Source organism: Nyctereutes procyonoides, unplaced genomic scaffold (assembly GCF_905146905.1).
Source record: "Nyctereutes procyonoides isolate TBG_1078 unplaced genomic scaffold, NYPRO_anot_genome, whole genome shotgun sequence".
NCBI lineage: Eukaryota > Metazoa > Chordata > Mammalia > Carnivora > Canidae > Nyctereutes > Nyctereutes procyonoides.
In genome coordinates, this window is record NW_026575043.1 from 1996272 (window position 1) to 2016781 (window position 20510).

At 42.1% G+C, this 20510-nt stretch overlaps 2 protein-coding genes across 3 annotated transcripts; both read right to left on the minus strand.

Moving 5' to 3' along the window:
- Positions 1 to 12253: 12253 nt before the first annotated feature.
- Positions 12254 to 18970, minus strand: LOC129507610 (histone H2B type 1-M). Of its 2 annotated transcripts, none has more exons than XM_055322128.1 (2): positions 18039 to 18970; positions 12254 to 12673 (listed from the first exon to the last, which is right to left on the minus strand). In XM_055322128.1, the coding sequence occupies exon 1, from the start codon at positions 18426 to 18428 to the stop codon at positions 18048 to 18050; it is 381 nt and encodes a 126-aa protein (XP_055178103.1). In that variant the 5' UTR covers positions 18429 to 18970; the 3' UTR covers positions 12254 to 12673; positions 18039 to 18047. The 2 variants fall into 2 exon arrangements, with proteins under 2 accessions (XP_055178103.1, XP_055178102.1); XM_055322127.1 differs by lacking the exon at positions 12254 to 12673 and adding an exon at positions 15383 to 16924.
- A 270-nt stretch (positions 18971 to 19240) lies between these two features.
- Positions 19241 to 19949, minus strand: LOC129507585 (histone H1.4-like). Its single transcript, XM_055322094.1, has one exon. It carries the CDS (start codon positions 19935 to 19937, stop codon positions 19296 to 19298), a length of 642 nt encoding a protein of 213 aa, XP_055178069.1. The 5' UTR covers positions 19938 to 19949; the 3' UTR covers positions 19241 to 19295.
- Between the last annotated feature and the right edge of the window lie 561 nt (positions 19950 to 20510).

Consider the following 20510-nt stretch of genomic DNA (forward strand, 5'->3'; position numbering starts at 1 on the left):
AAAAAGAGGAGTAAGTTTTTAATAGGAATTACCCTGAAACTCTAGACAAAAATTTCTTTTGCATTCTCAGTCCCTTGAGATTATAAATCTTACCATGTCTTTGAAATATAAACACATTCCACAATTTCCTGAGACTGAATTTATTTTTATTTATTTATTTATTTATTTATTTATTTATTTATTTATTTAATTTGAGACTGAATTTAAAAAGAAGAGAGGGTAGGGTGGAGGGAAAGAGGCCTTTTTAAAATGCAGGGGATGCCTGAGTGGCTCTGCGGTTGAGCACCGGCCTTTAGCTCATGTCCTGATCCCACAACCCCGGGATCGAGTCCCACATCCGGCTCCCTGCATGGAGCCTGCTTCTCCCTCTGCCTCTCTCTCTCTCTCTGTGTGTCTCACAGAAATAAATAAATAAAATCTTTAAGAGAAAATAAATAAAATTAAATGCAAACTTCTGAAAAGCACTCTTATGGCCAGAGTATACAGTACCTATGATAACAGGCAGAGATGCTCCAAATATCCACCTTCAAGAAAACTTATATACTCTCTCTCTGCTTTTGATATACATTTTCTACCTCCATTTTCTCTAAGACCCAGAGCCAGTCTTTTTGACATGCAAACTTTAGGGAGAAGTTTTTCATAAAAATAGATAGATAGATAGATAGATAGATAGATAGATAGATAGATAGATAGATGGAACTATTTAAAAATTAGGCCTAGTAGCACCTGGATTGCTCAGTTGGTTACATGTCTGACTCTTTATTTCAGCTCAAGTCATGATCTCAGAGTGGTGAATTCAAGTCCTGCTTTGGGCTCTGTGCTTGGTGTGGAGTCTGAGATTCTCTCCTTCTCTGTCCCTCTGCCCCTCCCCCTGCTTTCTTTCTCTCTCTCTCTCTCTCTCTCTCTCCCCCCCTCCTCAAATAAATAGATTTTTTTTTTAAATTGGGCCTACAATATCCTCTCCACAAATATCAAAATTTTGTTTGTATCTTGTCTGTATTTTGTGGTGTGTGTGTGTGTGTGTGTGTGTGTCCATGTATGTTTTAATGTGAGATATTTGCTCTATCCCTGGATGGTATTGGTATAGTTAACACATACAAGAACTCTATTTAGTTTGAAGGTACATGTTTGTAGAGATTGGGCATTCCAACATTCAGAAAGTTAGAAATAAATTTAAACTCATGTAATCTGAGAAAATATTTGGTATTAAGCTAAATTAAGTTTGTTGGCTTAATTAAAATAGTTATGTTTTTAGAGTTATCACCATTAAATATAAAATTTTTATTCTGCTTGTGTTTAGTAAAAGTCAAATAAGTTCATGGTATTTCTGTTGCAAAATTTGTCTGAAAGAAAAAGCTTAGACTAATGTTGAGTCTGTCTAATGCCTCATGAAGTTTTTGTGGACAGTGATGTGGGAAAGAAAGGAAGAAGAAAAATATCTAAATTTCCTTACAACTTATAGCCCACTGACACGTCCTTGAAGCAGGCAGAGTGACCTTCCTCTAGGGACTCAGCTGCCTGGTGTTCATACTTTGCTAAGGGCAGAAGGCAATCTTAGCCCAACCCCAGGATCCTGTAAGTCTAATTTATTTATTTATTTATTTATTTATTTATTTATTTATTTATTTATTTATTTTTAAGATTTTATTTATTTATTCATGAGAGACACACAGAGAGAGGGAGGTAGAGACACAGGCATAGGGAGAAGCAGGCTCCATGCAGGGAGCCTGACATGGGACTCAATTTGGGGTGTCCAGGATCAGGCCCTGGGCTGAAGGGGGCGCTAAACCGCTGAGCCACCGGCGCTGCCCTATAAGTCTACATTAACATATAAAAACTTCTTTAGAAATTTCCTTTATCTCTAACCACCAAGGTATCTATTAGCAAGCATCCTCTAAGCATATGGCCCACCGATAGAAGTCTGAAGCATCTCATGACTCGGGTTTTGACCTTTCTCAACAACAGCTAGCCCCTCAAGGTCCTGGCAACCTTGTTTGAAAATTCCTTAGACTGTGCTCTCCCTAACCCCCTTCCAACTTGAGTGCATGTAATAGGCCATTTCTCATGAGCTCAGGGCAGCTCTTCCTGCCCTTGGGTACTGTCCCTGGGCTTTAGTAAAATCACCTTTTTTTGCACCAAAGATGTCTCAAGAATTCTTTCTTGGCCATCGGCTTCGAGCCCTCACTCTTTCCTACATCAGGTAGTCTATGCATAATTGTTAAAAGAAGTAAATGAAATAAAATAAATTTAATTTTAAAATAAATTTTAATTTTAAAAATAAAATAAAAAGCTTTGTAGGTAACTTCCAACTAGCTTCCAAAATCTTTGGAAAGCTAAAAATTTCAAAGTTTTGCTAAGTTAAATGATGAGTAAAGCGAGGTTTTTTAGTAATCTAGATCTCTTCCGAGTAAGAGAAAGTAATGAACCGTTAAGTACTGAACATGTCTATCTACTTCTGTCTTATTATAGAGAAACTAAAGATAAATTTGGGTCTGTTAATAAACACATTTTATGCTTTATTGAAAGATTATATTATAAAAAATACATGTTTCTAAAAATAATGAAACATTCATAAATTTGGCAACCTGAAGAGTTCTGATATAACGGTTCACAACTACTTACTACTAGTTTTCACTAGAAATTAAGGTTTCATTAAGCATTAAGAATATTAAGAAATGTAATTAAGGCTACTGGAAATGACAATTCTATGTGAGGAAAGTAAGACAGTGTTTCTGCTAAGAAGCAGCATGAAAAATAAAAGTACATAATTGTTGAGACTGAAAAGGAAGTATTACAGCAAGACTGGTTATTATAGAGGGAAAATTTAGGTCGAAATTTGAGTGTTAAATAAAGAAAGTTGTACATTTAGGGGGAAAAACTCTTTGGGAAGAAACTTTATGTGTGGTCAGTAGTGGCTAAGATTAGGATAAATTTAAATAAGTAAATAAGGTTTATCTATGTATTTATGTATTTATGAATTTATTCATGAAAGACCCAGAGAGAGAGACAGAGAGAGAGACAGAGAGAGACAGAGAGAGACAGAGAGAGGCAGAGACATAGGCAGAGGGAGAAGCAGGCTCCTCGCAGGGAGCCAGATGTGGGACTCCAGGATCATACCCTGGGCCGAGGGCAGGTGCTCAACCGCTGAGCCACCCAGGCATCCCAGTAAACAAGTTTAATATCAAAAGTACAAGGGTGCAAAGTTTCTGTTTTCTCTTTGTTGGAAGAACAAAGTTTTCTTAAACTGTTGCTTTGCCCTTTATGAGAAATTGTAAACAATAGATGTTCTTTACTTTTTAAATTATCTGCCTAAAAAAACCAATGATTCTAAGTTTCCCAAAGTAATGTCTATGCTTATCGGGTCTTTTATTACTTAAGAAAACAGTCTTAATATCGAAAGAACTAAATTTTACTCACAACTATGTAACCGTCTGTATTTGCCTCTGCTACCTTTTCTTGTTGGTTTCATTAAATGGAACAATTACATATTGTTTCATAATGATTGTGATCCAATTTAATCAAATGCTCAAACTTTGTGTTACTTTTTTTGGACATACTTTCCACAATCAAATTCTAAAACGAAGTCTTTTGAGCAGAATCTAAGTGCAATTTCCCACCAGACCCCAGGTAGATTTAAAAAAAAATTTTTTTTCTTTTTTTAGAAATAAAACTAATTAGGCTTATTTAGTATGTGAAAATAAATGAGAAGCATTGCCAACAAGGTGATATTAAACCCTGTTAGGTTATATTTATATAGACCTGTTATCTAAAATTATCTGAAACTCCTAGAAATATGATGTCTTGGTATGTTATTAATTTAAAGTATTGTATGTCACAAAAAAAAATCAAATTTCCTTGTCAATCACATTGTAATGAACTCTAATCAGATCCTTAAGTATGGCCATTTTTAAGTCTTTATCATTTACAGACAGTTATACTTTTACTTAGATGCCACTATAAAAGTTTCCTGCAAACGTGCTACATCTTTAGTGACAGTTATGGAAAAAATTCCACGTATAGGTGTCTGGTAACCTTAAGATCATAAAACTGAATTACGTTGGGGAGCCAGGGTGGCTTAATTGGCTAAGCGTCCAACTCTTGACTTCGGTTCATGATCTTGGGGTCATGAGAGGAGCCCCACTTTGGGCTCTGCACTGGGCTTGGAGCCTGCTTAAGATTCTCTCTCTTCTTCTGCTCCTCTCCCTTAGTCGCTCTCTCTAAAAAACCCAAACCAAAACCAAAACACCGAACTATGTAAAGATTTCCAGGACTAGTGGAAAGATTGTATTCAAACAGAACAAGAATTAATAACATGGGATTGAATGATTTGAGGAAAATAATTATACTTTTTATGACTTTTTGTTTCAAACATTACTGGCTTTTTTTTTTTTTTTTAAGACTTTATTTATTCATGAGAGACACACGGAGAGAGGCAGAGACAGAGGCAGAGGGAGAGGCAGGCTCCCCACCCAGGGCCTCATGCAGGATTAGGTCCTGGGACTCTGGGATCAGGACCTGAGCCAAAGGCAGATGCTCAACAACTGAGCCACTCAGGTGCCTCAAAACATTACTGATTTTTAAAAAAATGCCTCTTCCCCACCCCCACCCCAGATTTAAGAATCTCTCAGGTTACCTAACTTACAACAATTTGACAAAATACGCCTTTGTGAACCAATTGAAAAATTTATCTTCTCGCCTTACCTGAATGCTCTGGAAAATCTCAGTGAGAATTCTTATATTTTTATGGCAATATATTTATTTGCATAAGTGCAATAAACATGTGTTCTCCTTATGACAAGACATAATTGGAAACAGTAGTTATATTACAGAGGCTTTGACTGGATGTCATATTTGAGAGAATGGCATAGACTCAGATATAATTAGGCAGCTTTAAGGAACTAAAGCTGATTTTCTGGAGCCAATAAAGACCCTTGGAAATGTCACCCTGATACGTTGCTTTCCGAATTGCAAACAACCTTACTAGGTGAGTAGAGGTCACTTCCTGGCATGTGCAGGAACCCCAGGATATATTGGGGACCTCGAGAAGAGTGGAATTCACCCAAACATATGGGTATTGCAGGTTAGGTCTGATGGCAAGGATTTGGCTTGGCTTCTGGCCTTAAGAGAATTTAAAGTTCGATTTAGAGGTTCCCCCAAAAGTTGAAAATAGAGCTGCCCTATGACCTAGCAATTGCAGTCTTGGATATTTACTCCGAAGATAGAAATGTAGTAATCCAAAGGGGCACCTGTACCCCAATGCTTATAGCAGCAATGTCCACAATAACCAAATTATGGAAAGAGCCCAGATGTCCATCAACAGATGAACGGATAAAGAAGATGTGGAATATTATGGAATATTCCAATGGAATATTACTCAGCCTTTGAAAAATGAAATCGGGCCATTTGCAATGACATGGATGGAAGTGAGGGTATTATGCTAAGTGTAATGAGTCAATCAGAGAAAGACAAATATCATATAACCTCACTCATTGTGGAATTTAAGAATCAAAACAGAGGGTCATAGGGGAACAGAGGAAAAAAAATAAGATGAAATCAGGGAGGGAGACAAACTGTAAGAGACTTAATCATAGGAAACAAACGGAGGGTTGCTGGAGGGAACGGGTGTGAGGGGACGGGCTAACTTGGTGATGGCCATTAAGGAGGGCATATGATTGGGGCATCTAGGTGGTTCAGTTGGGTAAGTGTTTCCCTTTGGCTCACCACTCAGCCTGGTGATCCCAGGCTCCCTGCTCAGCAGGGGTCTGCTTGTCCCTCTACCCCTCCCCCTGCTCATCCTTGTACTCTCTCTCTCAAATAAATAAATAAAATCTTAAAAAAAAGGGAAGACACATGATGTAATGGGCACTGGGTGTTATATGCCATTGATAAAATACTGACCACTACTCCTGAAACCAGTAATAATATATGTTAATTAACTGAATTTAAATTTTAAAAATCTAAAAGAATATTTTAAAAAAGGTTTGATCCGGAGACTCTTTGTGAAACCTCCAGCATTACAGATTTTAAAAAGTCTATAGGGTTAAAGAACCACTGTTCTTGCTGCACTTATATAATCAGGCCAAGAGTTTTTTGATACTAGACTCATTTTGGAAACAAAATACTGTTAATGTGGCTATCTTTGGTAAAAATGAGGGGGAGTATAGAGAGAAAATATGTTTCAATAACATAGCTTTGTAGATACACTATTTTAATACTATCCATTACAAACTGAACTAGATCGTAATTTCTTCTTAGTGTCCTCCAACGCGTGGCTTCAAGTCTCCAAACTAACATTTGATTCTTCTCCCATCTCTCTGACTTCAAATCCTTTGAGATCTAAGACTTCCCTTTCTCCTGGAGCCCTGGCAAAGTAAGTATAAATGACTTGATGTGAAGAAAGTGCCATAATAGCTCATGCATAGACAGTCTTTGTCCTGTTGCTCTATGGGCCACTCAAGAGATCCCCAGAGACATCTGAAGTATAATCTAGGAAGATCCGTCAGATTGCCAATACGTGACCTCATTCTAATTGAAGATGCTTCAAGTTTGACTTCAGAAGTTTTCTCAACTGGCTATCCTGAGACTCAAAAACTGGGTCAAGGGGAACCCTGGGTGGCTCAGCGGTTTAGCGCCTGCCTTTGGCCCAGGGCATGATCCTGGAGTTCCCGGATCGAGTCCCGTGTCTGGCTCCTGGCATGGAGCCTGCTTCTCCCTCCTCCTGTGTCTCTACCTCTCTCTCTCTGTCCATCATAAATTAAGAAAAACAAAACAAAAAAACAGGGTTAACTTTTGATCCAAACATTAACCATTGCTTCTCTTTTGTTTCCATAGAAATTTCTCTTATTTAGTGCCTGATTAGGCCTAAACTGGAGAATACAACTGGATCACTGCCTCCTGAAATGAGTTTGACTAAACTGCCCCATTGTCAGGACTAGGAGACTAGATCAATGAGATGAAACAACCTACCAGCTCAACTTTTAATATGTAAAACTCCCAAGGAATTTTTAGATGGGGAAACTGAAGAACAGTCACGACCACTCCACTCCAAATGTGCCACTTTGGCATGTCGATTATTTTGAGTTAAAGGCACTTGATACCCCACAGTCTCAGGAGAACTTTTGTCCCTCTCTTAACCAAACAGAAGATTCTAAATTGGTGGTCTTTCCTAGAAAAAGAGTTATTAACAGAGATAAATTTTATCTGAGTGACTCATTTTTCATTTTTTAAAAGATTATTTATTTATTCACGAGAGACACACACACACAGAGAGAGAGAGAGAGAGAGAGAGAGAGAGAGAGGCAGAGACATAGGCAGAAGCAGGCTCCCTCTGGAGAGACTGATGAAGGACTTGATCCCAGGACCTTGAGATCAGGATCTGAGCTGAAGGCCGACGCTCAACCACTGAGCCACCCAGGCATTCCTCTGAGTGACCCATTTGTACAGTAGGGCAAACATCTAATTACCAAACATCTGCTCTTCTTATCCTTCTGTGAATTACCTTCCCTCTCTATGAAGACCCAGACCCCACCCTGTCTCCTTCGTTCAGAACAACAAATATACCTTATTTTGCCTGTCTTTGAAATTCCCATATCTATGTGGCTTCCCCATACAGACAGTATTAAATTTTATTTTCAAGTCTTCATCTTCCCATATCAATTTGATTCTTAGTCCAGCTAAAAGGACGTTGAATTGCAGAGAAATTCTTCCTCCCCAACATTAGAGTTCTGGAATGTGCACAATATTTTATCTTTTTATGCTGCTTATATTTTTCTATAAACCAAGAAAGTATGTATGATACAAAATGCATAAAAACGTGCTCCTCTTGAGTCTGAAAACAAATCATGCATGGATTTGTAAAATACTAATAAAGAAAAAATAAGGATGGGGGAAAATATGCCTGGAAAATGTTACCAAGAGACAGCAAGTACAGCAATAATAATATTAAACAAATTTGAAGGCTCAAAGTATTCGATAGAGAGGTACACTGTAAGGACTTTTGGTTCCAGTGTGGAAAGAAAATATTCTGGAAAGCCACCCTGCAGGACTAGATAAACTGCAAAAACACTGTAACACATCATGGCCCAGAGAAGAAGAAACCAAGGAAAACTCCCCAAATCTCCAAGAACAATACACGTCTAGGAGCTGAAGCCTCATAAACACAGCTGATTGGGTTCCCCGGGGCAAATACCATGATCAGATTCTGCACTTTGTCAATTAATGCCAGCCTCTTCAGAAAAAGAGGATTCTAGGCGTTTCAACTGAACTGGAGACAGCTAGCATGTGGCCACGGCTCTTGAGAAAGCTTAGGCTTGAGGAAACAATATCTATCAAAGATTTCTAAGAAGGAAACCTGTTTGTCTCAGAAGTGGCACTGTGGAGAAAGGCGGAGGAATTTTACCATAAGTCTCCAAAGGCCTAGAGTCTAGACTTTCAGAGAAAGTTACCTGAAATTAAGGAGTGGTGGGCGCCCTCTAGTGTCTCAGGGACTCAACCTTAAACCTTTTCCAGGAAGGAAGCATCTTTAACCCAAGTTGTCTAGGTAGGTATGCATTATTTACTATCTATCATCTATCTATCTATCATCTATCTGTCTGTCTATCTATCTATCTATCTATCTATCTATCTATCTATCTATCTATCTATCTACCTATCTATCTACCTACCTATCAATCCATCCATCCGTCTCTCTATCCATCCATCCACCTACCTACCTATTTATCTATCAATCATCTATCTAAGTATTCACGTATTATTTGCTGAGCGCATGTTAAACACCAAGCCCTCTCCGAGCAGTCTGGGGGGTGTACAAATATAAACTCAAATTAATGTGACCTAATCCAGGAAGAAACCTCACTGTGACAAGTTAGGCTTCCAAATAAAGAGATCACTTCCTCTCCCTCAGACAAATAATTTCAGATATTGAAATTATACTTAAAGCTTAACGAAGTACAAATGCAATAATGTAGGTAAGAAGCAAGGGACATTCAAAACAAGGCCCGTTTTTAAAACTAATGACATAGAACCTCCGGTCATGAGAAAGAACTATACTCCCTAATGACAAAATAAAAATCCCCTGGTAAGATGCAACATTCAGGGTCTTGATGCACCTGACCACACAGCCACGATGTATGGCGGGAACTGCCAGAATTAGAACTTCGTGTTTATAACTGTAGGGCAAGTTTTCAGCATGGTACTCTTGGAATCTCATATAACCAAGGAAAACGCTTACGGTTCTAGAAGACTGAACAAACAATGAACATACTTCATCTGTGATTCCTGCACCTAACGCATACAAATATCTGATTTATTACAAGGTATACATTTATTATTATTAGTATTATTTTTTTTAGTTTGTTTGTTTAATGATAGTCACAGACTAAGAGAGAGAGAGAGGCAGAGACACAGGCACAGGGAGAAGCAGGCTCCATGCACCGGGAGCCCGACGTGGAATTCGATCCCGGGTCTCCAGGATCGCGCCCTGGGCCAAAGGCAGGCGCCAAACCGCTGCGCCACCCAGGGATCCCTACAAGGTATACATTTAATAATTTCAAACTTCAACTCCGGCTTCAGAAAAATAAGAATAGATACCCCCCCCAAAAAAAAAAACAGTTTCACATATACTGAACTCATTTTCATCATTTAACTAAACTGTAATCGAAAGGACTTTTCTAGGATAGAAAAGAAAAAAAATCTTCTCACATGCTTGCCAAGTAAAAGCAGTTCTAGATACATGGATGAGAATGACTATCATGAAAGAAACTAATATTCGAATATTTGCAGGAAGGGTCCTATAAATTTGGGACAGTCCTTGGGGCTGTGAAAGCCAGCTGTCCTGCGCAAGCTCCGTGAGGGTCCCTCGGCCACTGCAGACGAGGAGCAGGGCCAGCTCACGCAGCCGCACAGGAGGCCACCAAGGGACACCGCGGTCCGGCTGCTCAGGCTGCACACTGCTAGGCTCTGCGTCCTTCTCTGCGCACCGCCCAGCGTTGCTGCGAAGGTCCAGAGGCAGCTGTGCGAGGCCGGGTCCAGCAGGGGGCGCCGCGGGAAACCGCCAAGGCGAAGGCGACGCGCGACCCCACGGGGGCAGGGGAGGGGGAGACCCGGAAGAACGTAGCGTGACGCACGCGGAACTGGAGGCTCCTTGGGGCCTGGGCGGGCCGTGTGCGCGGAAGCGGACCAATGAGAGGGCGGCGTGGAAGGCGTGGAAGGAGGGGCCACTGAGGGAGCCGGCGTGGGGGCGTGGCTAGGCGCCCGGGGACGTGGGGGCGGGGCTTGTCGGGCCTCGTGGTCATTTCCGCTCCCGAGTGGACGCAGGGGGCGGAGGACCGCCGCTGCCACTTCTTAGGACTTTCCAGTTCCCGTTGAAAGGGGAGTGTGATTGTTGTGTGGCTGTTTCGTATTAGTATTGCGAGGAAATCCCCTCTTCTGGTTGAAAGCACAGTTCTGTGGTGTGAGTCCTGCACCAGGAGCATCGCAGCAGCACTTGGATAACATGGAAATGCAAATAATGGGATCCTGCTAGAGATCCAGGGAATCAGGATCTGTGAGGTGGGCCCAGCCATCTGTTTTACAAAAACAGTGCAGGTGATTTTGGTGCACGCTGAAGTTTGAGACTGCTTCCAAGTATTGTGATTCCCTTAATTCAGATGCTGGAGGTGACCCCTCAAATGTCAGCTGAGCTGAACCAAGCTGTTGACCTTCAAGATCATCACCAAAGCCAAACCAGTGCTTAGGTCTTACCCACTCAGACATCCATGCCAGGCTATAAAGTGAAAAACAAATTGTATGCCTGGAAAGGCGAGATCTAGAAGGATTGTTATCTACAATCAATGCAGAATTCCATTTCTCCAGATTTTATTAATCATCCCTTTTCATTTACAGACGTTTTGCAGTCATTTAGACTTCCCAGCTAAGGTAGTCCGTGGTAAATAATGAATTCCCAGTCACTGGGCCTGTAACAGAAGTAAATTCTGCTTTATGATTAGAGCAAAAACTACAATGAAAATGCTAAGACACTTTATGTAGGCTCTTACTGAGGTAATGCTCTCACTCTAATGAATCAGTGTACAGCAAACCAGGACAGGTTAGATTTGAGCGGGATATACACACTAATTATTCTCAGGCAGATCAGACTTTCATACTTCATAAATTCCATGAGGTCATCCACATTTTCAGTTACTGTTTGCATTCATTTCTTCTCTGCATTCATACCCCTCCTATGTCTGAAGAAGAAAAAAGGGTTCTTCTTCAGTCCCATTTTGCCATCAGTACTAATATTTGTTATACAAGGAAGAGAGTTCTTTTAATGTGTTTGTATAATGTGCTATGAGATATCTTTACTCCCGTGTTACGTGTGTTTTAGTCATTGTGAGCACAAACAGTTAATGAGTCAGACCATGCTTAGTCGAGATATTCTTGAATAATATTATCTTTCTTCCAAATCCCCCAAATATACTCCTTGAGGTGGGATTCTAGTCGTCCAAAGGCTCCTATTTTCTTGTTAGTTTTTCTTCTGAGAAGAATTGGCTACTCCGATTGGACTTTTAATTCAGTGACTAAAGAAAATGGACTTGCTAGCGATTGTTGCTTACTAGATGTCCATCAGTGTTGTTAAACCTTTACATGATATATCTCATTTAATCCTTCAAAGTACACTACTTCCTAGAATTATTATTGTTGTTGTACAGATGTGGAAATAAGTATCAAAACGCTGAGTCACTAAATCAATGGGACCATTGCAATAACTCAGCTCTGACCTCTCTCCTTATTGTTATAGATTGATGTGCATTGACAGCCTACTGTATGGGTAGAACAGCTTTGGGCATTTGGAGGTCAGCTGCAAAAAGAAACCTAACCCAACCCAGTGGAGCTTACAGTCTGGAGAATGGGAAGATGAAACGAATAATACACAGATTCATGTCAGTTAGTGCTAAGTGTAATGAAGAAGAATAAACAGAGCAAGTTATGAAGGAGATAGAAGGGTGCCATTTTACTTTTGCAGGTCAGAGAGTACCTCCCAGACATGGTAACATTGTAACCCATCCACTCGCCCCAAGACCCACGAAATGTGGGGAGTATTTCAATATGTAACATGTGCTATGCCCAGGTGAAGTGCCCAAAAGATGACAAGGTCTATCCCCTCATCTCGCCTCCTTTCCCTTTCTGCTCTCTCTGGCTAGTGTGCTCTGTGGCTTCTCTTCGGTCTTCAGTCTCTTTAGCCATTTGCTGCTTCCATTCTTTTTCTGAGTCCCTCTCAATATCTCTCACCTTCTTTCCCTATGCTCCATGTTTCTCCTTAAAAAATCATCATAATTTGGCTGTGATACTCATTATTGTATTGTACTATGAAATACAGCCTAACCTTCATGGTTAAACTTTTAGACACAATTCTAAAACTTTAGTCCTTCACTTCTTCCACAATTCCCAGTCCCTATCCATGGTAGCAAATGTCATGGTTGTGGAAGGAAAAGCCATTCAAATGCTGCTGTTCATGTAAAGCAAAGGGAGCCTTCTGTTCTGTGCAGCATTGCATGTCCACGACACCAAAATGAAACTTGAGAACTGTGGGCATCCCCTGGGTGATCTCCACCGCTCCCCAGTCTTCCTTCCAGGGCCAGGGTTTGGAGGACCACTGGGAGTATAAATCAGGCGGGAGACAGCTGAAGTTGTTCATCTGAACAAAGTACAAAAAATAGCCTTCAGTAAGAAGTCTCCTTATAACTTTTGAGTCCACACTCGACCTGAATAATCCAAACTATTTGACAGAACCTTCAAAAGGTAAATAGTTGGAGAATTCAAGTTCTGGTCAATGACAGATATCTGATCAAAACTGTAAAAACATAGTTTTTCTTAAGACGATGTGCATAGTAAAGAGCTAATATTATGCGAAGGGAGGTGTGGCCTTTGCCCTTTGCTGAGAGGTGATGTGTAGGCCCTTGGAATGCCCTGCAGGATAAGAATACCTTTGTTTACAAAGAGGCTTTGGGCTGTTCAGGACACTGTACTAATGTCCTTTATGTTGGGGGCTTTGGGCCGTGTGGTGTCTGGACTACCTCCAGAGGGACTGCTGAGTAAGAGATCAGCCACGTGGACAGTAAACCATGTGTATGTGATGAAGCCCCTTGGTTGGCAATGTGTATTGTGTTGTTAAAATATTGTTGTGTTGCAGGGAGGCAATAACTCTCCCTATTCCCCCAAAGGGCAAGGACTACAGAAGCTCCGAGTTAGGAACCCTCAGAGACCCTGCTCTTCTGCTTCTTACATTGGCTTAACCTATTCTTTTGTTATAATAAACCCCAACTTTGAGTAAAATAACTTTTAGTGAATTCTGTGTATCATCTAAAGAATAACTAAATCTGAGGATGGTTATGTAAACCCATCAACTTTGCAGCTGATGTCAGACATGAGGGCAATCTTATGGGACTATACCTTGACTTCGGACTATAGCACAAAGATACTAGTATTACTCTATTCTAAATATGACTAAAGTATTTGGATGAATATTTTGCATCAATTTAATGAGTTCTGTAGTTCCCATAAACCGGCCAGCAGATTTCTAAAGAGTGATAAACATTTTAGGTGTCAGTAAATGATTATTAAAATAAATAAATAAGAAGCAAGCAATGAGCTGTGGGTTTCCTTGATGGCCTACAAACCTGAGCGCTCCAGAAGGACAAGAACAACCTCATCTCTCTTTGTATCTCTAGTGCCCAAAGATCTTCCATGACTATCTCTGGACTTATAAGAAATACTTGGAATGACTGCCATGGTACAATTTAGTAGGGAATTTTGACACATGTCAAGGGTCTCCTTATAAGCCTTCATGATGTAACTATGCTTTTAGTTTCTTCTTTCATGTCCTTCTGCTACCTCCTAATCTGTTACTTTACACTTGAAGCATTGTAGGTCATTTTTTAAGTCTGACTCAATCATTAACTCAAATTTTGCCTTTGAAGTCTATTAATGTAGCTTTAACTTGTCCAATTGCAAAATTTATTAATTGGTCCTTCCATATTGTTAATTTCTTATATTTTCATAAGTTAAAGTATTTTCTGGGGTTTTATCTTTTTATTTTGTTTTCTCTTTTAACTTGTTTTCTCCACACCCATTAGTTTTGTTGGACATTCTTATAACCCTCATGAACCAGAGTCTTGTTGTACAGATGGCTGTTTAGGAGTTTTCAGATGAATTCATTCAATATTTTCTCTAAGTACCTGCAATGTGCTGCTATATGTAATGCAGAGACCACTGTTTGGTCCCTTACAATCTTAGGGAAAAGTCGACCGGCATCATGTGGGAGTTTCATTGGATTTTGTGTTTATGGATAGCGGTCAATTATGGTCTAATTTCCTAGAATCCTTTTTTTTTTTTTTTTTTTTTTAAGATTTTACTTATTTATTTACCAGAGACAGAGAGAGCACCAGCAGTGGGAAGTGGCAGAGGGAGAAGCAGACTCCCCCACTGAGCAGGGAGCCCAATGTAGGGCTCCATGAGCTGAAGGCAGACGCTTAACTGAGCAATCCAGATGCCCCCAATTTCCTGGAATTCTTAAAGAGCTACCACTTAGAAAAGTATTAGGTCCAAGTGATTATACAGCTGACTTCTGTCTACTGTCTAAAGCACAAATACTTTTATACAATCAAGTATTTAAACAAAAAAGACGATGTGTTGGTTTCGCATTATGTTCACAAATGTGCTACCTTCCCTTGAAAGGTGGAGCCTAGTTGCCCTTCTGGGTGTACGCCATTTTTTTAAGTGACTTGTTTCTAATTAATAGAAAGTGGCAGAAGTCACAGCGTGTGACATTTGGAACTAGGTCGTAGAGACTCTGTGACAAATTCCTCCTCCCTTCTCTCTATGATTTGTCTTTGTGGAAGAGAGCCAGTTGGCCGTCCTGACAGGTCTATGTGGCTAGAATCGGAGGTCCTCCTGCTGAGAGCCCACAGGAACTTGGGTGGCACGAGGGTGAGCCACCTTGGAAGGGAACCCACAGTTAAGCTTCAGGTGACTGCTGTGCGTGTTTGCATCTTGACTTCAGCCTCAGGAGAGATCCTGGCCAGAACCTCCCAGGAAATCACGTCTAGGTTCCTGATCTCTCCCCGCCCCCCGCCAAAAAATAGATAATAAATGTTCATTGATTTAAGCTGTTGAGTTTTGGGGTAGTTTGTTACCTAGCAGCAGATAATGGAGGAGAGGCTCACAATTAAGCGTTCAAAGTTACCATAGTCTTATTGACCAAATCTGATACAGGTTAACCGAAAAGGGAAAATCACAGAATGATTTTACGTGTGTAGAGCGGAGGAAAAATCCCCCGGAAATCTAAAATGTGTGCAGCCAGTATTTAAGATACTAATAGAAAATGACCAAAGAAGATTTGGCCTTGGAATACAAGTATAGGGTAGCATTAGGGAATCTACTCGTAATTTATTGTAGCAGGCTAGAGGAGGAAAAGCCCTTGATTTCATCAAATACCGAAAATTCACACATCATTCATAATAAAACCTTTAAAAGTATATTTAGAAGGAAACTAACCAACACACACAGATTATATACATATCCATGCATGCAAGCAAACAGGTTTTTAACACGTCAGGAACTACTAAAACCACTTTAGTGAAAAGGAAGAAAATGACGGTGATGCCTTAACATGGCATATAGCGTGTGACATTAACTAACACAATACCATGATAAAAATAGTTACAGAAATAGTTATTGGAAAAAATATCAAAGTTTCTGGTCTGCTAATGATAGTACTATTTGTGATGAACTCAGGACAGTCCATTAAATCATTAAATATTGATTAGGTTTTGCAAAATTTGGTAATCGGATAGATATCAAGTGCATGTAAATAATCTGTCAATTATCCTCCCACCCTCAAGAATTTATAACAGTGCTTCAGTCTATTGCCATCTAGCAGAACAGATTAGAAAACTAGCTTTACGTTTGTTGGGAGAATTTATGGGGTTTGGTTCACAGTGTGACAGAGTGACCCCCGTTTTGGTGTACGAGTTTCACCCTATTTTATTGATTTTGAGTTACATGAGTAATCCATTAACTCTGAAAAATTCTCAGCCATGATCATTGGAAGCTCACACCAGCATCAATCTCTCTGGTTGTCCTTGTGGTGCCATGATTAGACACATGGCAGACAATTTCACTACTAATTCCAGATCTCTTAAACTCACTTTTACATTTCTCTCCCCGCATTTTGGATAAATAAGGTCTGCTTACAGAATTCATGAAAATTCTTCATCTGGAGCCTATTGATTTTTTTGGGCCCATTTAGCAAGCCTTTAATTTTAATTTTCATATATATATATTAACGTGTATATCCACACCTTCATTTCTGGAAGTCATATTTGGTTCTTTCGACTCTTTTTGGAAAATTCCTTGTATTCTTAATCCCTCAGCATATTTCACTTAGTGTTTTCCTTTTCCTTTTAAAAGATATTCAAGTTAGCAACTTGAAGTTTGTATCTGTTCATTTTCTTTTTACTCCTTTTGTTTCCACTGTGCCTGTGGGCTTCTCTTCTTGTTGGTTACATTGTCTTGTTGAATCCTGTGTTGATTTTGGTTGTGAAGCTGCCCTTTCATTTTCTTTGCTATCTTATGTGTGGAGGATTTGCTGAGACCAAAAATGAAGCTTATTCCTTCAGAGAGGATTTGTATTTGCCTTGAGCAGGTGCTCAGGGGTACAAAGCCAGCTTGGGAGATCTCGGAGTTAATCCTCAGCCCGGGTGTTCCGAATCCCTGTGATGTCAGTGCCAGAAGCAAGTGAGTGGTGGTGGGAATTGTGGGTGGCACAATCTACCTTGCTCGGCACGGAGGGTGAGCACACACTGTTGCCATCTTCTGGGCGAGTGGGAGTGTGGGGGTGCCCATGTGCTGTCTGGTCCTGTGCTCATTTCTAGTTCATCCTTCTACCCTGAGGATGGAACCGGTGAGTGTGTCAGCTACACCCGGAAAGATAATCTCATCCGTTTTCTTGGGGGAACTCTCAGCTGTTGACTGCTTACCCCCTGGCCAGTTCCTCCCAGCTCCCCAGCTTTTTCCCCCAGATTTCTTTTCCCCACAATAATCCATTCCCACCAGCAGCAGAAACCCTTTATGCCATCTGACCTTGTGCAGCAGAAGCCACATCCTCCCGGGAAGGGCTTTCTTTCCCTTTCTACCTCCTCTCAGTCCTTGCCTCTCAGGGACACGGGGCAAGGGGCCAGGGGAGGAAAGGGGGCCTCAGTCCCGGGGTAACTATTGCCTATCCAGTCAGACACTTTATGGGATTGAGTAGTGGGCTTTTCTCTTGTGACCCTGGGGTCTTCCCAGCTAAGGCTGCTGGAAGAAGACCGGCAATGAAATAGGACTTTGTAGGAGAGAAGCTGTAGTAGATGACAGGATCTGAAAGCCCTTCAAAGTCAGGACAGGTTCCTTTTCCTGTCTGTCTGCGCCTTTAGGATACAGCACAGACTCCTCTCTGATCCCCACCCTACCTCCCCCACCAGCAGAAATGGGCGCTATTGCAAAGCTAGCAAGCCAGAAAAGCCTGTGTAAGATTTCCATGAAAACTCATGTTGTCTTTTTTTTCATTATTGCATATCTATATGCTGAAAAGAAAAGCTCTGAGCAAAACAAAGTTTTTACAGCGTGCTTTGTGCTCTGGGGAAACCGTTCTTACCCCAGTCCTTGAATGTCACGATGAATTTGGAGCCTGCGCACAGAAGGAGAGCTGTACACTTGAAATGGCATTTTCATTTAAAATTGAGGTTTAGTGTTGTGAAACTAAGGGATAATGGTTGTACAGAACCGGTTTTGGGCATAGCGAGCACTCAATTTATGATGGGTATGGTTATCGACTGGGAAATGTGGCATCCTTGCTACGCAATCCTAAGAGAAAATCATAGAGTCGTAGCTATGTATCGATCTTAGAGTAAACTTGATTAGGATGCATTTGAGAATAGTTTTTAGAAAGCATTATAGCTCATTTGTTGAAAGCATGCGTGGCTCTGAAAAGAGCCTTTGGGTTTAGGGAAGGAGACGCTTACTTGGCACGTTTACTTGGAGCTGGTGTACTTGGTGACGGCCTTGGTGCCCTCGGACACGGCGTGCTTGGCCAGCTCCCCGGGCAGCAGCAGGCGCACGGCCGTCTGGATCTCCCTGGACGTGATGGTCGAGCGCTTGTTGTAATGCGCCAGGCGCGACGCCTCGCCCGCGATGCGCTCGAAGATGTCGTTGACGAACGAGTTCATGATGCCCATGGCCTTGGACGAGATGCCCGTGTCGGGGTGCACCTGCTTCAGCACCTTGTACACGTACACCGAGTAGCTCTCCTTGCGGCTGCGCTTGCGCTTCTTGCCGTCCTTCTTCTGCGCCTTGGTCACCGCCTTCTTGGAGCCCTTCTTTGGGGCTGGCGCGGACTTGGTGGGTTCTGGCATAGTGACCTTGAATATCACACGTTCCGTAAAGCCGGAGGAAAAATATCAGCCACTGTAAGACCCGGTTTATTTATAGAGGAGGCATTCGAATGAGGTTAGTAAGATCATTTACGATTGGATTAATTTTACTGTGTCGTCACAAATGCGAATTGTAAAAGGTACTTGCAATTCTAGCGTTTCATTGGCTGCCTCGTTACTGTGCTTCGACCCAATCAGAAGGTCGGTCTAAACTTCGCTACCAAAGGTTACTATAAATAGTCTTCTTCAACGCCAATATGTATTTTAACTTTGAGGTAGTGTAAGGGAGAATTGTGTGTGGACAGTTTTTGTTGGTTAGAACAACTTCCTGCACTAGGATGGGTGTCGCACAGCAGAAGCCTGGTGGTCACTGGTGGCCAAACTGACGTCCTAGTTATTGTAGCTGGTGGGCAAATGCTTGTTTAGGAGATGGCGCAATTCCATGATTAAGATAATGGAAAGACCACCGAAATACTTCATAGTTTTCTACCAATACAGTATAAAGATCCACGGTGACTGGAGTACTTTCTATTAAGTGGCAAATCGGTTTCAAAGTTCGTTTTGCAAAGGACTTCTCCCCTATGTATATTAGCCCTATTGCGCCGTGTGAACTACGGGCCAATTTAGGTTGAACCAGCGCACTTACCAGACTAGAGGAGAAATCATTGTCCCATTTGAAATTTCCCCAGGCCCGTACGCACTTAACAGGCGCCCCTGTAGGTGCCGCTCCCGCTCGCCAGTCTCCCCTCCCGCCACGCCCCCTTCCCTGCAGAGTGCCGCAGCTCTTTTCGGAAGCTTGGGGTGGCTCTGAAAAGAGCCTTTAAAAAGATCCTAAACTACTCTGTATTCTTATTTCTTCTTGGCGGCCACTTTCTTGGGTTTGGCCGCCTTGGGCTTGGCTGCCTTGGGCTTCGGGGCTTTGGTCTTGGCCGGACTCTTGGCCGCCTTCTTGGTCTTGGCCGCCTTCGCCTTCTTGGGGCTCTTGGCCACCTTCTTGGCGACTGCGGCCGCGGCGGGCTTCTTGGCCTTCTTCGGGGTCTTCTTGGTGCTCTTCTTGGGGGTGCCGGTCCCCGCTGCCTTCTTGGGCTTCTTGGCCGTCCCCGCCGCCCGCTTGGGCTTAGCCGCGCCCGCTTTCTTGGCCTTGGCCTCCCCGGAGGCCGCCTTCTTGTTGAGCTTGAAGGAGCCCGAGGCGCCGGTGCCCTTGGTCTGCACCAGGGTCCCCTTGCTCACCAGGCTCTTGAGGCCCAGCTTGATGCGGCTGTTGTTCTTCTCCACGTCGTAGCCGGCGGCCGCCAGCGCCTTCTTGAGCGCGGCCAGGGACACGCCGCTGCGCTCCTTGGACGCGGCCACCGCCTTGGTGATGAGCTCGGACACCGGGGGCCCGGACGCCTTGCGCTTGGCTGCGCCGGCGGACTTGCGGGCCTTCTTCTTCACCGGCGTCTTCTCCGCGGGGGCCGGGGCCGGAGGCGCGGCAGGAGCGGTCTCGGACATAGTGGGTTTTGGTTCCTGAAGATGAAAGGAAAAAATAATATTAATCGAGTCTCGGAGTTGAGCTGCTTGGTTCGGCGTGCGTGTGTGCGTGTGTATATATACAACAAGGACGCCGCGCGCTGATTGGCTCCGAGCTCAGTCCTCCAACTTGACAGCAGCCTGGTGTCAGCTCTGTCTCGGAATTGTGTTTGTTACAGTTGGGGAAAGCAAAAAAATTAAAATTTCCTGGGGAGGAATCACGCTGATTACACTCTATAGCGAAGCGAGACCCCTCATGCTTTGACATCTTCGTGTTTTCTTCTTCCAGTTTTCATCATCTGGGTTTCAGCTCTTTTCAAAAGCCCCTGACACCCTGAGAGATTCACAGGTCAGAGAGACAACTTCTTGATTTTCCTTTAAAATATAAATTCTTCGCTTTGTGCTTTCAATAACTTGCTTTCTAGGGTTATTCTATACATTCTTGGCTTCTCATATGTTCAACAGCTGCTTAGTTCTCATCGAGATTTAGCCAGAAAATCTGTTTCATATGAAGGGAAATAACACAGGCTCTCTCCCTATTTCTCTACAAGAATG

Bases quoted from the DNA above. Each gene is read 5' to 3' on its own strand.
- LOC129507610 (XM_055322128.1), bottom strand. From the start codon at position 18,428: ATGCCAGAACCCACCAAGTCCGCGCCAGCCCCAAAGAAGGGCTCCAAG.
- LOC129507585 (XM_055322094.1), bottom strand. From the start codon at position 19,937: ATGTCCGAGACCGCTCCTGCCGCGCCTCCGGCCCCGGCCCCCGCGGAG.